This window comes from Carettochelys insculpta, chromosome 3, assembly GCF_033958435.1.
Source record: "Carettochelys insculpta isolate YL-2023 chromosome 3, ASM3395843v1, whole genome shotgun sequence".
Taxonomy (NCBI): Eukaryota; Metazoa; Chordata; order Testudines; family Carettochelyidae; genus Carettochelys; species Carettochelys insculpta.
The window spans coordinates 74,412,607-74,428,633 of NC_134139.1; the positions used below are offsets into that span (position 1 = coordinate 74,412,607).

At 47.9% G+C, this 16,027-nt stretch overlaps 1 protein-coding gene across 1 annotated transcript in view; it reads left to right on the top strand.

Annotated features, from left to right (window-relative positions):
* The window catches only part of NID1 (nidogen 1), a 127,346-nt gene that overhangs the window by 88,642 nt on the left and 22,677 nt on the right, over positions 1-16,027 (top strand). The window contains exons 13-14 of the mRNA XM_074990127.1: positions 2,043-2,270; positions 2,644-2,816. Of these exons, the coding sequence (XP_074846228.1) occupies positions 2,043-2,270; positions 2,644-2,816 (401 nt within the window). The remainder of the gene's footprint in view (positions 1-2,042; positions 2,271-2,643; positions 2,817-16,027) is intronic.

The following is a 16,027-nucleotide window of genomic DNA, read 5'->3' on the forward strand; positions in this document are numbered from 1 at the left end:
GCTTTTTGTTAGAAATGCAGTAGGTACTGATGCTATTACACTATTTGATGATTCATTCTTGGAGCAGAGAGAAGCAAGGGCCAACCTCTGCAATTCATATTCATTTTGGGAGGAGGGGGGGTGGGCTGATGCCTTCTAGCCAAGATAATGGATGGATAATAGTTTCTTTTAAAACCCAAGAAGAACAGGGGAAAAAAAAAGGTGACTTTTTGGCCTTCAATTGTTGTTGTATGCTTTGGGCTTTCATTGGCAAATGATATGGACAGAACATGACCTTAGTTGGGTTTTTTTTTTTTTTGCTTACAAAGTGTGGCTAAATGAGTCAGTTATGAATTTTCTGCTTCATTAAAGTGTATTTTATTTTATCCAAAATATTAGCTCTATTGTGTTCCTTAAAAATCCATGCTCTACCTTTTCTCAAGGTACTTTACCACCTACATGAGAGCTGAAACCTAGTAGCTCCTTTGTTCCGAGACACTGTGCTGTTTTCCAGACATTGACATTTCTTTATTTTAATTGTATCCAGGTGTCTAAGACGTGTCCCAAGCCTGTTCTTGCTTCAGAGGGGTTTACTGTTGATGCTGGATATTGTTCCCTACAAGGCTGTTGTGTGGTATAAAACACACACACATACATGGAAGGGGGAATGCTAAACCTTGTTATCAAACACTTGAGTGATTGTTACTGCAGGTTGCAACTCCTTGGTCCAGCAGGGACAGGTCCTGAGCAGGATAATTTGCTGAATCGGGGGAGGTCCAGGGCTTCTGTCCCATGTCGTCTCAGCCTCCTGCTTCCCCAGGATTCTGGCCCCCTGCCCAACCTCCAAGGGGGTGTTACAGGGGTTCATCTCCAGCTCACATGCTGCCACAAGGCAGGTGGTGGTTCTGACCCTGTCCAGACTGATGGCTGCTGCTTGGCTTTGGACCTGCAGGTGCCAGCCTCGCCCCAGGACACTGGAACATCTGTGGTCCTGTAGCACCATGGATATTGCCTGATGAGAGAGTGCTGGATTTAAGAGTTGCACCCTGTAGCTGGCTGGAGAACTGGTTGAGGAGAGAGATGTTGGGAGGGAGGTGGAGGATTCACACTCACAACTCCTCTTTACTATCACCCCAACCCTGTAGGGACCAAAGGAGAAAGCATAACACTGAGTCAGTCAGTTGTGTCTGGAAAGTCATTTGTCTGCCTCTTGTGCGTTTGTTTATGCTGAAAGGCAAATAGGAAGAAAAGTTGGTGTTTGGTGCATGTTGTTATTCCCTATTGCATTAGGTATATGATTAGAGCACATGTATTAAGAGATCTCAGCAGGTGGTGGGGCTGCTATGTCATCGGTTTTTCTAGCCTTGCCTGATACGTCCTTCTTTTCAGCACATTTACAAGACAATAGAATCTAGTCCTGTGGTTTCCTCAGCCCCTTCCAAGCTCTTGGACCAGACCACACTGTCTTCGCAGACACCAGAGGGAAGTCACTCTGCTTGTGACATAAAACTACACTTCCTGGCTCCTGCAGAGAACCTGTAATTTCTGCTGCTTATCATGACTCACTCTTGTGAATCTGACCGACAACCCGTTTAGGGCTTGGGGGGAGGAAAAAGCACATCAACAATATGGCATAGCTAGTTAGTCACAATTCTTGTGCTGAGGTGGTGTTGCAAATTGCTCTACATTATGCTGCCACATGCTAGAGGAATGAATTTCTATTCTATCTCGTAATGGACAAACAGAGTGATTGTTGTTAGTATATGTTAACTGAATACATAAACTATTAAAACCCCGCATTTGCTCATGGTCTTGGAATGTGAAATTACACTTTTAAAACTGAAGTCCATTTTGAGATATGTGTCACGCTTCCATTTCTCAGGTTATCATTGAAGTAACTGCACTCTATCTTTTTAGATATTACATTAGGGCTTGTAAGAGTAAAAACAGTCTCTCCCCAAAGGCTGAAGTCTGGAATACTTTCATGGCATTCTGCTAAAGCTGGATCCTGTAGCTGGTCAACTGTATAAAATATTTATTGCTGTGTTTTTTGTTTTTTTCAGAACTAGAAAAGACTAAATGTCAGCATGAACAAGAAAAAGCACTGGCCAGTGGGAGCTCTTCTTACCCTTGGGGGCCTAGACCCACTGGTCAGTTTGTTCCTCAGTGTGATGAGCATGGGAATTACCAGCCAACTCAATGCCATTCTAGCACTGGGTATTGCTGGTGTGTGGATAAGAGTGGTAATGAGATTGATGGCACCAGAACTGGACCAGGAATCCACCCCCCATGTAAGTTGCTGAATGATTTGCCTCCCCTATGGGTATCTTTTAAATTGCTGCAGCAGCTATTTTCAGTAGAGTCTGGTATACCATGTAGGTGTGGCACTGGATGGGAATATTGCAGAGATGCATCATCTCTGTGGCAGTGTGCCCATTACTGAGCCTCTTGAGGCACTATAACCTACTCTATTTTTCCACGCTGTATGAGAAAAATTCAGAAGCTGTGAAATACCTCTGTTACGCTACCTTTCCTATTACTGCCTATTATAGTGCCATTTTTTTTCTAAGATGTTTTTTCTGTCATTATGCATCCTAGGTAATGGCTTGCTTCATTGCATTTGCACAAACTGACTTTGTCTGCTTTTTGTCATGTGTTGCCAAGGTCTGAGTTCATCTGCTCCTCCAGTTGTCATCGGGCCCACTGTTCGACCAGATTCAATTCCTCTGCCCCCAGGAACACATTTACTCTTTGCCCAAAGTGGGAAGATTGAACACATCCCACTGGTGGAAAATAGTATGAAGAAAACTGATGCAAAAGCTCTACTGCACGTCCCAGTAAGTATCTGTTGTACGTCCTCTAGCCACTGGTGCTTAGGGTTAAAAAAATCTTCTCTTCATCACTGACGAGAGAGACTTATGGACCTGATTTAGAGGGGAAACCCTCTCAAATTTCCTCATACTGAGGAACTTGCTCATTTTAGTCCCAAGTTTATGTGTGGTTCACACAAACTTGATATTTTACTCTTGAATATTGAAATTACTTATACCAGTAATAGAGAATCCTGAAACAGGTTGTAAAAAGAGTTATTTACACCAAAAGAAAGGTTCCCATGGCACTTTAAGTTATCATCATGAATAAACGGTGTCCAAAAAACGGCTCCTTAAAGCTTGTATGTGGGAGCATCTTACCCACAGACCAAATGAAAACCATGACATCATGTCCACTGCAGCTTCCAGTATAAAACTCCATTTTGTTCTCAAATGTCTTCCCTGGAGTTTTTCTCCTGTCTTCTTCTGTAATCTCTCCCTTGTTTTCCAGTCAATTCCCCAATCACCTAAGATGGCAAATTTGTCGTCCCCCTCCCCAGGGCTGGTTCCAGGGGAAGTAAATCTTTCCCACACTCTTCCCTACTGTCTGGAAAAGCCTCTTTTCTCAAATGACTCCCTGATGCTTTTCAAATCCCACATTCTTTTCCCTGGCCTGTGACTTTATTAAATGTTACAATCTGATGCTTTGAGCTACCAAATTTCAGAACACTAATTTGTCCTCCCTGACTGTTGGCATTATACCTGTTGTCCCTGCCCCACTGTATTTAGAGTGGCTACCAATACCAGGTGATGTAACTAGCATACTGTTGTATTTATTGGGTATTTATTTGTAGGCCAAATACTGATCTCAGTTACACTGTTGCAACTCAGTGAGTAATGTCAGTAAGGATTGCCCTAATGAAATAATAAAATTGGGTCCATTGTCTCTTGTGTGAAGATTCCATACAATTAACAGATCGATGTTGTAGATCTGACCAAATGCAAACTCCGGCAGTCGGAGAACTGGAAATTCCTATGGGTGAGCCTGGTCTGAATAAAAATAATTAAAAAAGAGAACCTCCACTGAAGACCTTAATAGATAAGATCAACTCTTAGTTTAATCATAATAAAACTAGCACATATCTCTTTTTCCTTTATGCTGCCAATAACTGATAGACAGATCTAGTTATAAAAGCAGCATGTTGCTACACATAGAATACTGATTACCCTGTGACCTCTAGTCTGAATGCTTGGTCAAAGCCACTGTGCATAAATAAATCTCATTTTAATGGATGTTCTTCTTCGAGTGTCCCCGTGGGTGATCTACAATAGGTGTCGGGCTCGCCCGGCGCCGCAGATCAGAAATCTTCCAGCAGTTTCTCCTGGATTGCGCATGTGCCTGCGCACGCCGCTCCCCTGCGTGCCACCGGCCACGTGCGCGATCCAGTCCCCGCCAGTTCCTTCTCAACCGCCATCGGCTGCAGATAGAATCCGCTCAGGCTAAGGCCAGAATCAGATTAGATAGTGTTTCTACTTGTAAATTGTTGGGGGTTTTTTCGGTTAAAAAGAAAAAAAAAATATATAATAAAAAGAGAGAGAGGAGCAGAGAAGAAGAGTGGACGTGAAGGCCAGTAGGCTGCCCGCTGCCCCGCAGGCCAGTGACCGTGATTCGGGTAAAAAGGCACGGATTAAGTGCTAAGTACCCTATTAACAGTAAAGGACTCACCGCGATGGCCTCTTCAGGTTTTAAAAAGTGTGAGTCCTGCCATGAAGCTATGCCAGCCTCCGATGGGCATAGTGAATGCACCCGCTGCCTGGGGGAATCACATGTTACCCAGAAGTGTTCTCACTGTGCTAAGCTCACAGCCAGGGCCAGGAAAGACAGAGAAATGCGTCTTAAAATGCTCTTGTTTGACAAGGCCCTCCAGCCGGACTTGTCGGAGAAGCCTCACCCAGAAGGGCCCTCTGGGTTGCACAAGAGGAAGGCAGCTTCTCTGACCCCCTCGGTGCAGAAACGGAGGAAACTCCCCAGCTCGATCCTTGCTGGCGTTTTCAGCGAGCGGGACGAGCGGAGCGCACAGCCCCCAGCCGCATACTCAGGCAAGCGGCAGCGCCGCAGCACATGTGGCAGAGGCTGAGCCTCCGGTTACACAACAGCCAGCACACGCGGCACCTAGAGTGTCAGCGAGGCAAGCGCTGGAACCAGCGGCGGCGGCACCGGCCCCCACAGCACCAACGGTGCAGGCCTGCCAGGCATGGAGCCTGCAGGCACCGGAGGAAGTTACCCGCGCGGCACCGCAGCTGAGCGTGCTGAGCGCGGCGCCGACAGCGGGGCCAAGATCCCTGGCACAGGAGGGGGCGGTGCCAGCCCCGCAGGGGAGGGGCAAGGCAAAATCAAAAGCCCGGCACCACAGCCCATCTCCGGACGGGGCTGCGCTGCTACTAGCAACAAGCCCTCCCCCTGTGCTACACACGCCGCCCAGAAGGCCTGGGTCTCCACCGGCCTATCCAGAACCTCTTTCTCCGTTCCTCCAACCAATGTCACCATGGCTAGGGCCACCTTCGCCTTTTCTGGGATTGGATCCCCTGGAGCGCTATCACAAACCAGTTTCACCTCTATCTGTGTCGTCGTGGAGGTCTCGCTCTCCCAGACGTCGGGGGTACACACCACGCGAGTGGTATAGGTCTCCATCCCCGGACCATTGCCCGTGCTGCCATGGTTGTCCTTATCATGCAGGACACAGACACCCCAGGCCTACGCCCAGGGGCAGGTACCCGCCAGCCGTTCAATACCCCCGTGGACACTCCTGGTCAGGGACGGAAGCACAGTTATCTCAAGGGGAGTTAATTTTAGAACCCCGAGATTTTCCTTCACAATCCACCAGCGAGCAAGTGTATCATCGACCGCAGGAGCCTGAGGGTTTGAGGGAGGTTTACCCTAGTGGTTCCTCCTCATCCTCCCCAGATGAGGCCGTGGCCCCCGGGGATGCGTCTCCCCCGGATGACCTCAAACAGTTTCAGGAGCTGTTTAAAAGGGTGGCTTTCACACAAGGCATTCAAACGGCAGAGGGGCAGGAGAAACATCACAAACTCCTGAAAAATTTGAGACCCCTGGCTTCATCCACAATTGCTATTCCGCTGGACAAAGCCATTATGGAGTCAGCCACCACCATATGGCAGACTCCGGCCTCTGTTCCGCCTACGAACAAGAGAGCAGATAAGAAGTACTTCGTCCCAGCAAAGGGCATGGAGTTCCTCTTCAGTCACCCACAACCAAATTCGTTAGTGGTTGAATCGTCCCAGCAGAGGTCAAAGGCTTCTCAATACAAATCGGGGGGATCGGACAAAGATGCTAAGAAGCTAGAGCTGTTTGGCAGGAAAGTATATTCCTCCTCTACCCTGTTATTGAGAGTGGCAAATTATGCGGCACACCTAGCGAACCATAATTTTGATAATTACTCCAGGCTTACTCCTCTCATGGATTCACTTCCGGAAGATAAGAAGCCGGTGTTAAAGGCAATAGTGCAAGAGGGCTACACAGCATCGCGGATGGGAGTCCAGATTACCCTGGATGTGGCGGATATGGCGGCACGTTCAACAGCTACAGCAGTGGTCATGCATAGAGAATCCTGGCTCCAGACATCGGGTATCCCGAGGGACCTACAGGCGAAGATCGTGGACCTTCTCTTTGACACGCAAAAGCTGTTTGCAGACTCAGCCGACTCGGTCATCCACTCCAGTAAGGTCTTGAGAGCTACACTTAGAACCGTGGGTATTTATACTCCTCCATACAGGAAGAAAAAATATTATCCTCAGCAAAGACGCTACCCGTACCAACCGCAGCGTGCTCAGTATCAACGGGGCTACGACCAGGGGCGCCATCAACAGCAGCAACAGTACAGAACTCCCAGGTGACGTTCTCAACAAAGCCGTACGCCCGCGGGACAGGCCCAAAGGCAACAAGTTTGACGGGTATGTCGGGGGCTGCACTATCACTACCATCGCTCAATGCCACTCTCATCTCATGTTCCACCACCACCTCAGACCGTTCCAACCCCAATGGCAAAAGATCACCACAGACAAATGGGTGCTGGAGATCATAGCCACGGGTTATGCGATCCCTTTCCAGTTGCTCCCACCGACGAAGCCTCCCTCCAGGCCTCACCTCCGGGACACTGCCCACGAGGTGAGGCTCAAGCAGGAGGTGGACCACCTTATGTTCGCAGGGGCGGTGGAAAGAGTGCCGGAACAATTCCAGGGGAAAGGTTTTTATTCACGCTACTTCCTAACAGAGAAGAAAACAGGAGGCTGGAGGCCCATCCTAGATCTTCGGGGCTTCAACTGCTACTTGCGCAAGCAGCGTTTTTGGATGATCACAGTCGCCTCCATACTCACGGCACTGAATGATGGAGATTGGTTTGCAGCCCTCGACTTACAAGATGCTTACTTTCATATAACAATCCACCCGGCACACAGGCGCTTCCTCCGCTTCATGGGCGGCAAGGAACACTTCCAGTACAGGGTTCTTCCGTTCGGCCTCTCCTCGGCCCCCAGAGTCTTTACCAAAACCTGGCAGTGGTGTCAGCCTACCTGCACAGACAGGGGGTGTTTATCTTCCCATACCTGGACGACTGCCTACTGAAAGGGGCCTCGAAGGCAGAGGTCCTACGCATGATACGCGTCACAGCGGACACGTTTTCTTTGCTGGCCTAGTCATCAACCTCGCGAAGTGAAAGACCGAACCCACACAAGACATAGAGTTCATAGGGGCATGCATAAACTCTATCATACCAAGAGTATACCTGCCCAACGCCCGCTTCCACACCATCAGTTCGCTGGTGCAAGTCATCACATACAGCCCCACGGTGCCGGTCTTAACGTGCTTACAGCTGCTGGGCCACATGGCGGCAGCGACGTTTGTGGTACAGAATGCCAGGTTACACATGCGAAGCCTGCAGCATTGGCTGGCGAGCGTTTACAAACCGGCATCCCACACTGTCCACAGGGTGGTGTCGACCACGACAGAGGTGCGCAGATCCCTGGCGTGGTGGGAAAACCCCAAGAACCTGCTAGCAGGGGTGCCCTTTCACCAACCACAAATTTCTATTTTTCTTACTACCGACGCCTCCCGCATAGGATGGGGAGCGCACATCGGCGACAAGGTGACGCAAGGGCTATGGTCCCCTGTGGAACAGACACTGCACATAAACATACTGGAGCTCAGAGCAGTGTTCAACGCCTGCAAACATTTTCGAGACTGCCTATATGGCAAAGTAGTCGGGATCAATACCGACAATACCTCCACTATGTTTACATCAATCGACAAGGAGGAGCCCGATCCTGTGCCCTATGTGCTGAAGCAGTCCGACTGTGGAACTGGTGCATCACCAACAACATAACGTTGAAAGCCTTGTATTTGCCGGGAGCTCACAACGTGAAAGCAGATCAGCTGAGCAGGCGCTTCGCACTCACACACAAATGGCAGATCCGCTCCGATCTGCTACGGCCCATTTTTCATACATGGGGATTTCCCCAGATCGATCTGTTTGCCACCCAGCACAACAAGAAGTGTCCCCAGTACTGCTCCAGGGCAGGAGTGGAACGGGGGTCCCTGGGAGACACATTCATGATTTCATGGAGGGGCCACCTACTTTACGCGTTCCCCCCCCCCCCAGCGCTTATCCACAAGGTCTTGCAGAAAGCCAGAAGGGAGAGAGCTCGCATGATACTCATAGTCCCAACGTGGGATCGGCAGCAATGGTTTCCCTTGCTTCTGCGCATGTCGGACCGCCCACCTCTCCCTCTACTGGTGGCGCCGGACCTACTCACGCAGGCTATGGGGTCCATAGTGCACCCGCACCCTCAGGGTCTGCACCTACAAGCATGGCTAATCCATGGCTCAGCTCCTTAGAGAGCACATGTACGGACAGAGTACAACAAGTCCTGGAATGTAGCCGAAGGACTTCCACCAGGAAGACTTACAAGCAGAAATGGACTCAATTCACAGCCTGGTGTTCCACCAAGCAGTTAGCTCCCCTTGACGTTCCTATACCAGTAATACTAGAATACTTATTGGACCTCAAGAGGGGCGGGCTTTCTTTATCCTCGGTAAAAGTCCACCTCGCCGCTATATCGGCCTTTCGGCATACAGAGGAAGGGCCCACGGTATTCGCCCATCCTATCGTTACCAGGTTCTTGAAGGGGCTGGTAAACCTGTACCTCCCTCGGAAACCGCTTCCACCATCGTGGAACTTGGACTTGGTGCTCAGCACACTAACAGGTCCACCTTTTGAACCATTAGCCACAGTTCCCCTACATCTCCTTACAATAAAAACAACCTTCCTCCTTGCAATTACATCAGCTCGCAGGGTGAGTGAGCTCGCAGCAGTGATGGCAATGCCACCCTGCACCGTATTCTCAAAGGAGGCGGTAACCTTAAGGTTGCTCCCAGCCTTTGTTCCAAAAGTTTCTTTAGAGTTCCATCTTAACGAACCAATAGTTTTACCCTCGTTTTACCCGAAGCCTCACAGCTCCAGCAAAGAGGCACGCCTGCATCTCCTGGATGTGAAGAGGGCGTTGGCCTTCTACATAGAACTAAGTCCTTCCGGAAAACAGACAGGCTCCTAGTGTCTCTTGCTCCCAGGTCAAAAGGGGAAGGCCTCTCTTCACAGAGAATTTCAAAGCACATCGTGTCCTGTGTAAAAATGTGCTATGAGCTTCAAAAGACCCCTTTGCTGGCCCCGCCTAGGGCTCACTCCACCAGGGCGGTGGCGGTGTCAACAGCCTTCTTCAAGGGCATCACATTAAAAGACATCTGTAGAGCGGCGACCTGGTCATCCTACGACACCTTCGCCAAGCATTACGCCCTGCATCGGGTATTTGAGGAGGATACCCATCTGTCGACAGAAGCCCTCTCGGGGGCAAGCTGCACATAAACCGATTACCCACCTCCTTTCTTGGGTTACTGCTGGGTAGTCACCTATTGTGGAGCACCCACGGGGACACTCGAAGAAGAAAGAGAAGTTACTCACCGTAGTAACGGTGGCTCTTTGAGATGTGTCCCCATGGGTGCTCCACCACCCGCACATCCTCCCCACTTCGGATCTCTGTCTAGTGTTTTTTCAGGAGCATTCGAGGCAGTTGGTCAAGGAACTGGCGGGGACTGGATCACGCACGTGGCCGGGGGTGCGCAGGGGAGCGGCACACGCCGGCACATGCACAATCCAGGAGAAACTGCTGGAAGTTTTCCAATCTGCCGTGCCGGGCGAGCCCAACACCTATTGTGTCCCCGTGGGTGCTCCACATCTCGAACAACCACCGTTACTACAGTGAGTAACTTCTCTTTTTTTGAAATGTCTTGTTGAGAATTGCTTGATTCTTCCATTCTGCCAGAATCTACTCTTACTCTGGTAAATTCAAGAATCCGTACAAAATAAGCATCAGCCTAAAATCCCATCCTGTTGCTATGATATTTTAAATCTAAATGTGTGCTCTTTTGGGTCTGTCTTCTCTTCCAAAATATTCTTAAGTCTGTCTTGCTCATCCACTGAATGTCTAGGGATGAGAAAAGGTGGTTATTTTAAATTGTTCATGTATTTAAAAAGTTTTAATTTAATAAATTACACTTTAATGTACATAAGAACGGCCATAGTGGGTCAGACCAAAGGTACATCCAGCCCAGTATCCTATCTGCTGACAGTGACCAGTGCCAGGTGCCCCAGAGTGGGTAGACCAAAGACAACGATCAAACAATTTGTCTCCTGCCATCCATCTCCAGCCTCTGCCAATCAGAGGCCAGGGACACCATTTCTACCCTTTTATGGACCTAACCACCATGAATTTATCTAGCTCTTTCTTAAATTCTGTTTTATAGTCCTAGCCTTCACAGTCTCCTCTGGCAAGGATTTCCACAGGTTAACTATGCGCTGAGTGAAGAAGAACTTTATTTTATTAGTTTTAAACCTGCTACCCATTCATTTCATTTGGTGTCCTCTAGTTCTTGTATTATGGCCGCAAGTAAATAACTTCTCCTTATTCACCCTCTCCACACCTATCATAATTTTATATATCTCTATCAAGTTCCCCCCTCAGTCTCCTCTTTTCTAAACTGAAAAGTCCCAATCTTTTTAGCCTCTCATTTTAGTTTCCCTTTTCTGAACCTTTTCCAGTGCCAGGATATCTTTTTTTTTTTTTTTGGGTGAGAAGACCACATCTGTACACAGTATTCAAGATGTGGGCGTACCATAGATTTATATAGGGGCAGTAAGATACTCCTTGTCTTATTTTTCTATCCCTTTTTTAATCATACCGAACATCCTCTTTGCCTTTTTGACTTCCTCTGCACACTGAGTGGATGTTTTCAAGGAACTATCCACGATAACTCTGAAGATCGCTTTCCTGATTTGTTACAGTTATATTAGTCCCCATCATATTGTAAGTATAGTTGAGGTTATTTTTTCCAATGTGCATTACCTTACACTTATCCAGATTAAATTTAATTTGCCATTTTGTTGCCCAATCACTCAGTTTGAGATATTTTTAAAGTTCTTCGGTCTGCCTTTGTCTTGACTATCTTGAGCAGTTTAGTGTCATCTGCAAACTTTGCCACGTCACTGCTCACCCCCTTCTCCAGATCATTTATGAATAAGTTGAACAGGATTGGTCCTAGGACTGACCTTTGGGGGACACCACTAGTTACCCCTCTCCATTTGGGGTAGTAGTACCATTCATACAAAGCAGTTCACAAACCACACGCACAACTAACAAAAGGCAGCCGCTTTGGTTATGTGAATTAGTGCTAGGCAACAAGTAAACATTGCATACCACACATTACAGAAACATAGGATCCAGGAGAAAAAAAAACATTCCGTGTAAGGACTGCCTAAGAGCCCCACCTTTGGGAGAGTAGATTATAAAGATACTATTAGAGTAGCCTAGAACTTGAATGAGTGAGGAACAGATGCAGCAAGTATCTGTTCATCTGGTAGATAAGGTGAAGAGATTTGGTGCATGGGAGCATGGGTGGCGTAGCGTGGATGCATGTTGGACAGGGTTATGCTGGGGGGTGGTGGTGATGTGCAGAGAGCAGTGAGTGCGGATGTGCATTGGGGAGAGAAAGTGTGAATGATGGATAGACAAAGTGTAGTTGGGTGAAGTGAGTATATTGTTGTTGGCTGGGTGTTGTAGAATCTAGTGGCAGAGAGTGTGTGATGGGTCCAAGCGGGTACTGGACATGAGAGAAGGCTGAAATCTTAAGGTAATGGAAGGTAAGAAAGATGGGACAGTTAGAATGAAAAGAGATGTTGAGGATAGAGTAAGGTGGAGGGTGAGAGGAAAACAAAGGCTGCGTCTACTCTAAGAGATAAGTTTTGATTTTTAACCTCGTTTTTGTGAATTCGATTTTGTGTCCGCAAAACTTTTTGAAATTCAACCCACCCTGTTTCAGTGTCGAGTTTCCATGTCATCTTAGCCCTATGCAAGTTCACTAGCATGAGCAGTGCACTATAGGTACCTATCCCACAGTGCCTTAGCCATGGTTGCTTGTGGGTGTTTCATGTTTGAATATCAGAATGCAAAGCACTGTCCCAGAATTCAGAGCACCCAGTAACCATGTGAAAACAAACTGGAGATCACACCATTTCTTGTGGCATTTTCTCCACCAGCACAATCATGGATTCCCCAAATGCATCAACTCATAGCACACATCGTTTCAGCAACTACACTAGCTGTCACTCAATTTTGCTGTCAGTTACAAAGCTCAGTGATGGTTCCCTATCATGATGATGATAGTGGTTTTGAAGAGCAAATCTCACAACTGTGGTCCAAGAACTCACAGCTGCTGGCTGCCCTGGATGCATTGGTGACAGTGGAGCAGCAGTTTTGGACTTGAGACCAGCACACGCTGGTGGAACCAGATCATTTTGGAGTCCCAGGATGACCAGCAGTGGGTGCAGAGCTTTCGCATGTGCAAGTCCACTTTTATGGAACTTTGTGAAGTGCTGGCCCCTGCCCTGAAGCACAGCAACAGGGCTGGCTTTAACGGTTCAGAAGCGAGTGGCGATCGTTCTATGGAAGTTTGCAACTCCCAGCAGTTACCAGCCAGTGGCAAATCAATATGTGCTGGTAGATCTATATTGGGTTCCATGGTGATGCAGGTGGTCCATGCAATCTGTGGGCATCTCCTGAGGAAGACTGTGACCCTAGAAGATGTACAGGCAATAGTGGATGGCTTTGGTCTCCAGGGTTTCCTAACAGCAGTGTGGCAATAGATGCATGCACAGCCCCATCATGGCCCTGGCCCACCTGGCATCAGAGTATATTAACTGAAAGGGTGGTTGCAGGGGTTAGTAGATCACCAAGGTCATTTCGCAGACATCAGCACTGAGTGGTCAGAGTTCACAACATGCATCTTCAGAAATTCTAGGCTGTACAGAAAGTTCCTGGATTTAACTTTTTTCCCAGACCAGAAAATCATGATTGTCAATGTGGAGATGCCTACTGTAATAGTGGGCAACCCTACTTACCTTCTGCTCCCTTGCCTTATGAAGCCCTACACAGGAGCCCTGGACCCCAGCAAGGAAAACTTCATTCAGACTCAGCAGGTGCAGAATGGTGGTTGAATGTACCTTTGGCCATTTAAAAGCAAGGTTCAGATGCTTTTTGACCTGTTTGGATCTTTCGGAAGCTAATGTCCCCACTGTGATTACAGTATGTGCTATTTTGCACAACATTTGTGGATCCAGGTGGGAGACTTTCCTGGACATCTGGAATTCTGAAGCTGAGGCTATAGGCAGGGCTTGCTCGCAGTGGCCTATGCAACCATCCTCCACTAACCACACTGAGGCGGCAGCAATAAGGAACACTTTAAAACATAGCTTCATGAATGATCTGTAACACTCATGCTACCAATGTATTTCTCTCGTAGTGCCAATACATCATGCTATGTCTTAATGAATGTATGATTTTTACTTAGTTGCAGAGGGTTAAGTTGCAGTCAGTACAATGCATATGGTGGGAAACTCTGCCTTCAGCCCTCCCCCCAGTGTTTCCTGTGCCACATATCCGCTGCAAACCTGAACATATCAGTGGGCAGCTGTGCCTTCAGCCATTACAAGCTTTGCCGCAGCCTCACTCTGCTTTGCTCCTTGGTGTTGCTGAAAATCAGCCATTCTGTGCTGAAACTCAGCTTGACTCTGACGCCATTGAGCTGTACTGTGACACTACTGAGCAGTGTCCTTTGTCAGATTACTGTGTTCTGCTTCATTCTGCTCCATGTGCTGCAGGACGAGATCCCACCTGCACCTTTTTATCTCTCTGGACCTGTCTCTCACATCAGGCATGGCAGCTGGAAAGTGAAGGTCAAAATTAAGATACAATTCACGTAATGTGCTTTCAAATGGAATGAATGGCTCAGTGTCTACTATCAGAGAGTGTTTCTCTTTTAAAGGCCGCTGAAGGCTTATTAAGGATGGGATTGGAAGTGTGCATTTCACAATACATCATTCACCGTCACTTATTCAGTACAGTTCTTTGTGGACATGGTAAGCTATAAGCAATTGCCCACTTTTCAGGGGGAAGGGAAGGTTGCAAAGCCAGAGAAGCTGTCAGGTGTCATGGGGCAGGGAAAAAATCTTTTCTGCCATTCCTAGAGCAGCCATCCCCAGTGAGGAAGGAACATAGTAAATGGCAGGTGCATGGCAAGAGGAGATGGTGGGGAAGTGTTTGATTACAGCCACATGAATGGCTGCATGGGAGGGGGGGATCCCTGTAAAATAAAAAATAAATCCTGGGTGGAAAGGGAAATGGGAGGGGAGACACCCCACTGAGCCTGTAAACCACTTTGCAGGTTGGGGAACGGAGTGCCTGCCAGCTGCTGCAGGGAAGTGTGAAAGGGCAGGAAGCATGGTTTAAAAGGGGGAAAAAAATTCAATGCAAATTCCTGTGCTTTTGTAAGTTGCCAAAGAAGATATCACCCTCCTAAAACTAATAGATATGGACAAAGAAGACCTGCTCATGTGTGACCCCCAAGCCTGGAAAATTTGCCAAATTCTGTGTGGCTTCATGACACCAGATTTCTATCTGGTTGCCTAGCATGGCAAGGTGTGCTACCATGAAATCCGCAGGAAGTCAGGCCAGCCCAAGAACCTTGTGGAAAAAAATACAAAAGTGGCTGGATGAGGCTTTTGAGTTGATATCCAAAAAGGAGAAGTGCTCCGTCCCCAGAAACAGTAACACGCTGTTCTGAGGGGCATAGAGCCATAGCAAACCTGTACCTCTATCCACCCACAACCCCACTTCTAGCATGCAGAATAAATACTCACCCGAACAGTTTGCTCCAGGGTGCTCAGGGACCAGCATGGAGGAGACCAGTTCCAGGCCTATGGTGAAGAGCTCTGGGCTGTCAGGAAGAACTTCGTCCGTCCCCTGCTCATTGCCCCCTTCCTCTTCTCCATTGGCCTCTTCCTCCAGGACACCCAACTCCTCTCAGCTCCCCCCAAATTCCAGACCAGGACGTCCACAAGAGTCATAATTAAGACAGGACTCCGTGGTGCAGTCACTCCCCATAAACATGCACAGCTGTTCATAATAGTGGCAGGTCTGTGGAGCTGCCCTTATGGCTGGCTGGTTGGCTTTCTGTACTTTTGATAGGCCTGATGGAATTTATTTCACTTTCACCTGGCATCACATAGAGTCCTGGGTGTAATCTTGGGCAGTCATCTCACTCAACATCTGTTCATATATTGCTGCGTTTCTCTTGAAGTGTCTTCACCACCGATTTGTCTCCCAAATTGCAAGAACACCTAGAATCTCCTGGTGGACCAACACTGGGACTCTCTTGCGAGCCTGAGAAGTACTAGGCAGATCACTACCCTGAGTGTTCATGATTGCACGAGATGTCTACCGATGAAATTGCTACCCAGGCAGTTCGATGGCTGCCGTTGCAGTGTGATGCGATGGTCAAAGGAAGTTTCTCATTATGTGTGCCCTTTATATTTCTAGGTCCGGGTGCTGCTGAATTCAAATTCTAATTCAATCAAAAATTCGCAGGGTTGCTGTGACCACCTTCCTGCGCATGTGGATGGAGAGCAGTGGAGAAGGAAGCTACCATACATGGAGAGTCACCACATAGCTTTCTGGGATACATACAGGACACTTCTGAAGGCTAATCAATTTGAATTAAGGACATGGCACTTCTGTACTAGCCTTTATTTGAAATTTTTAAATTCAAAATTGATGAT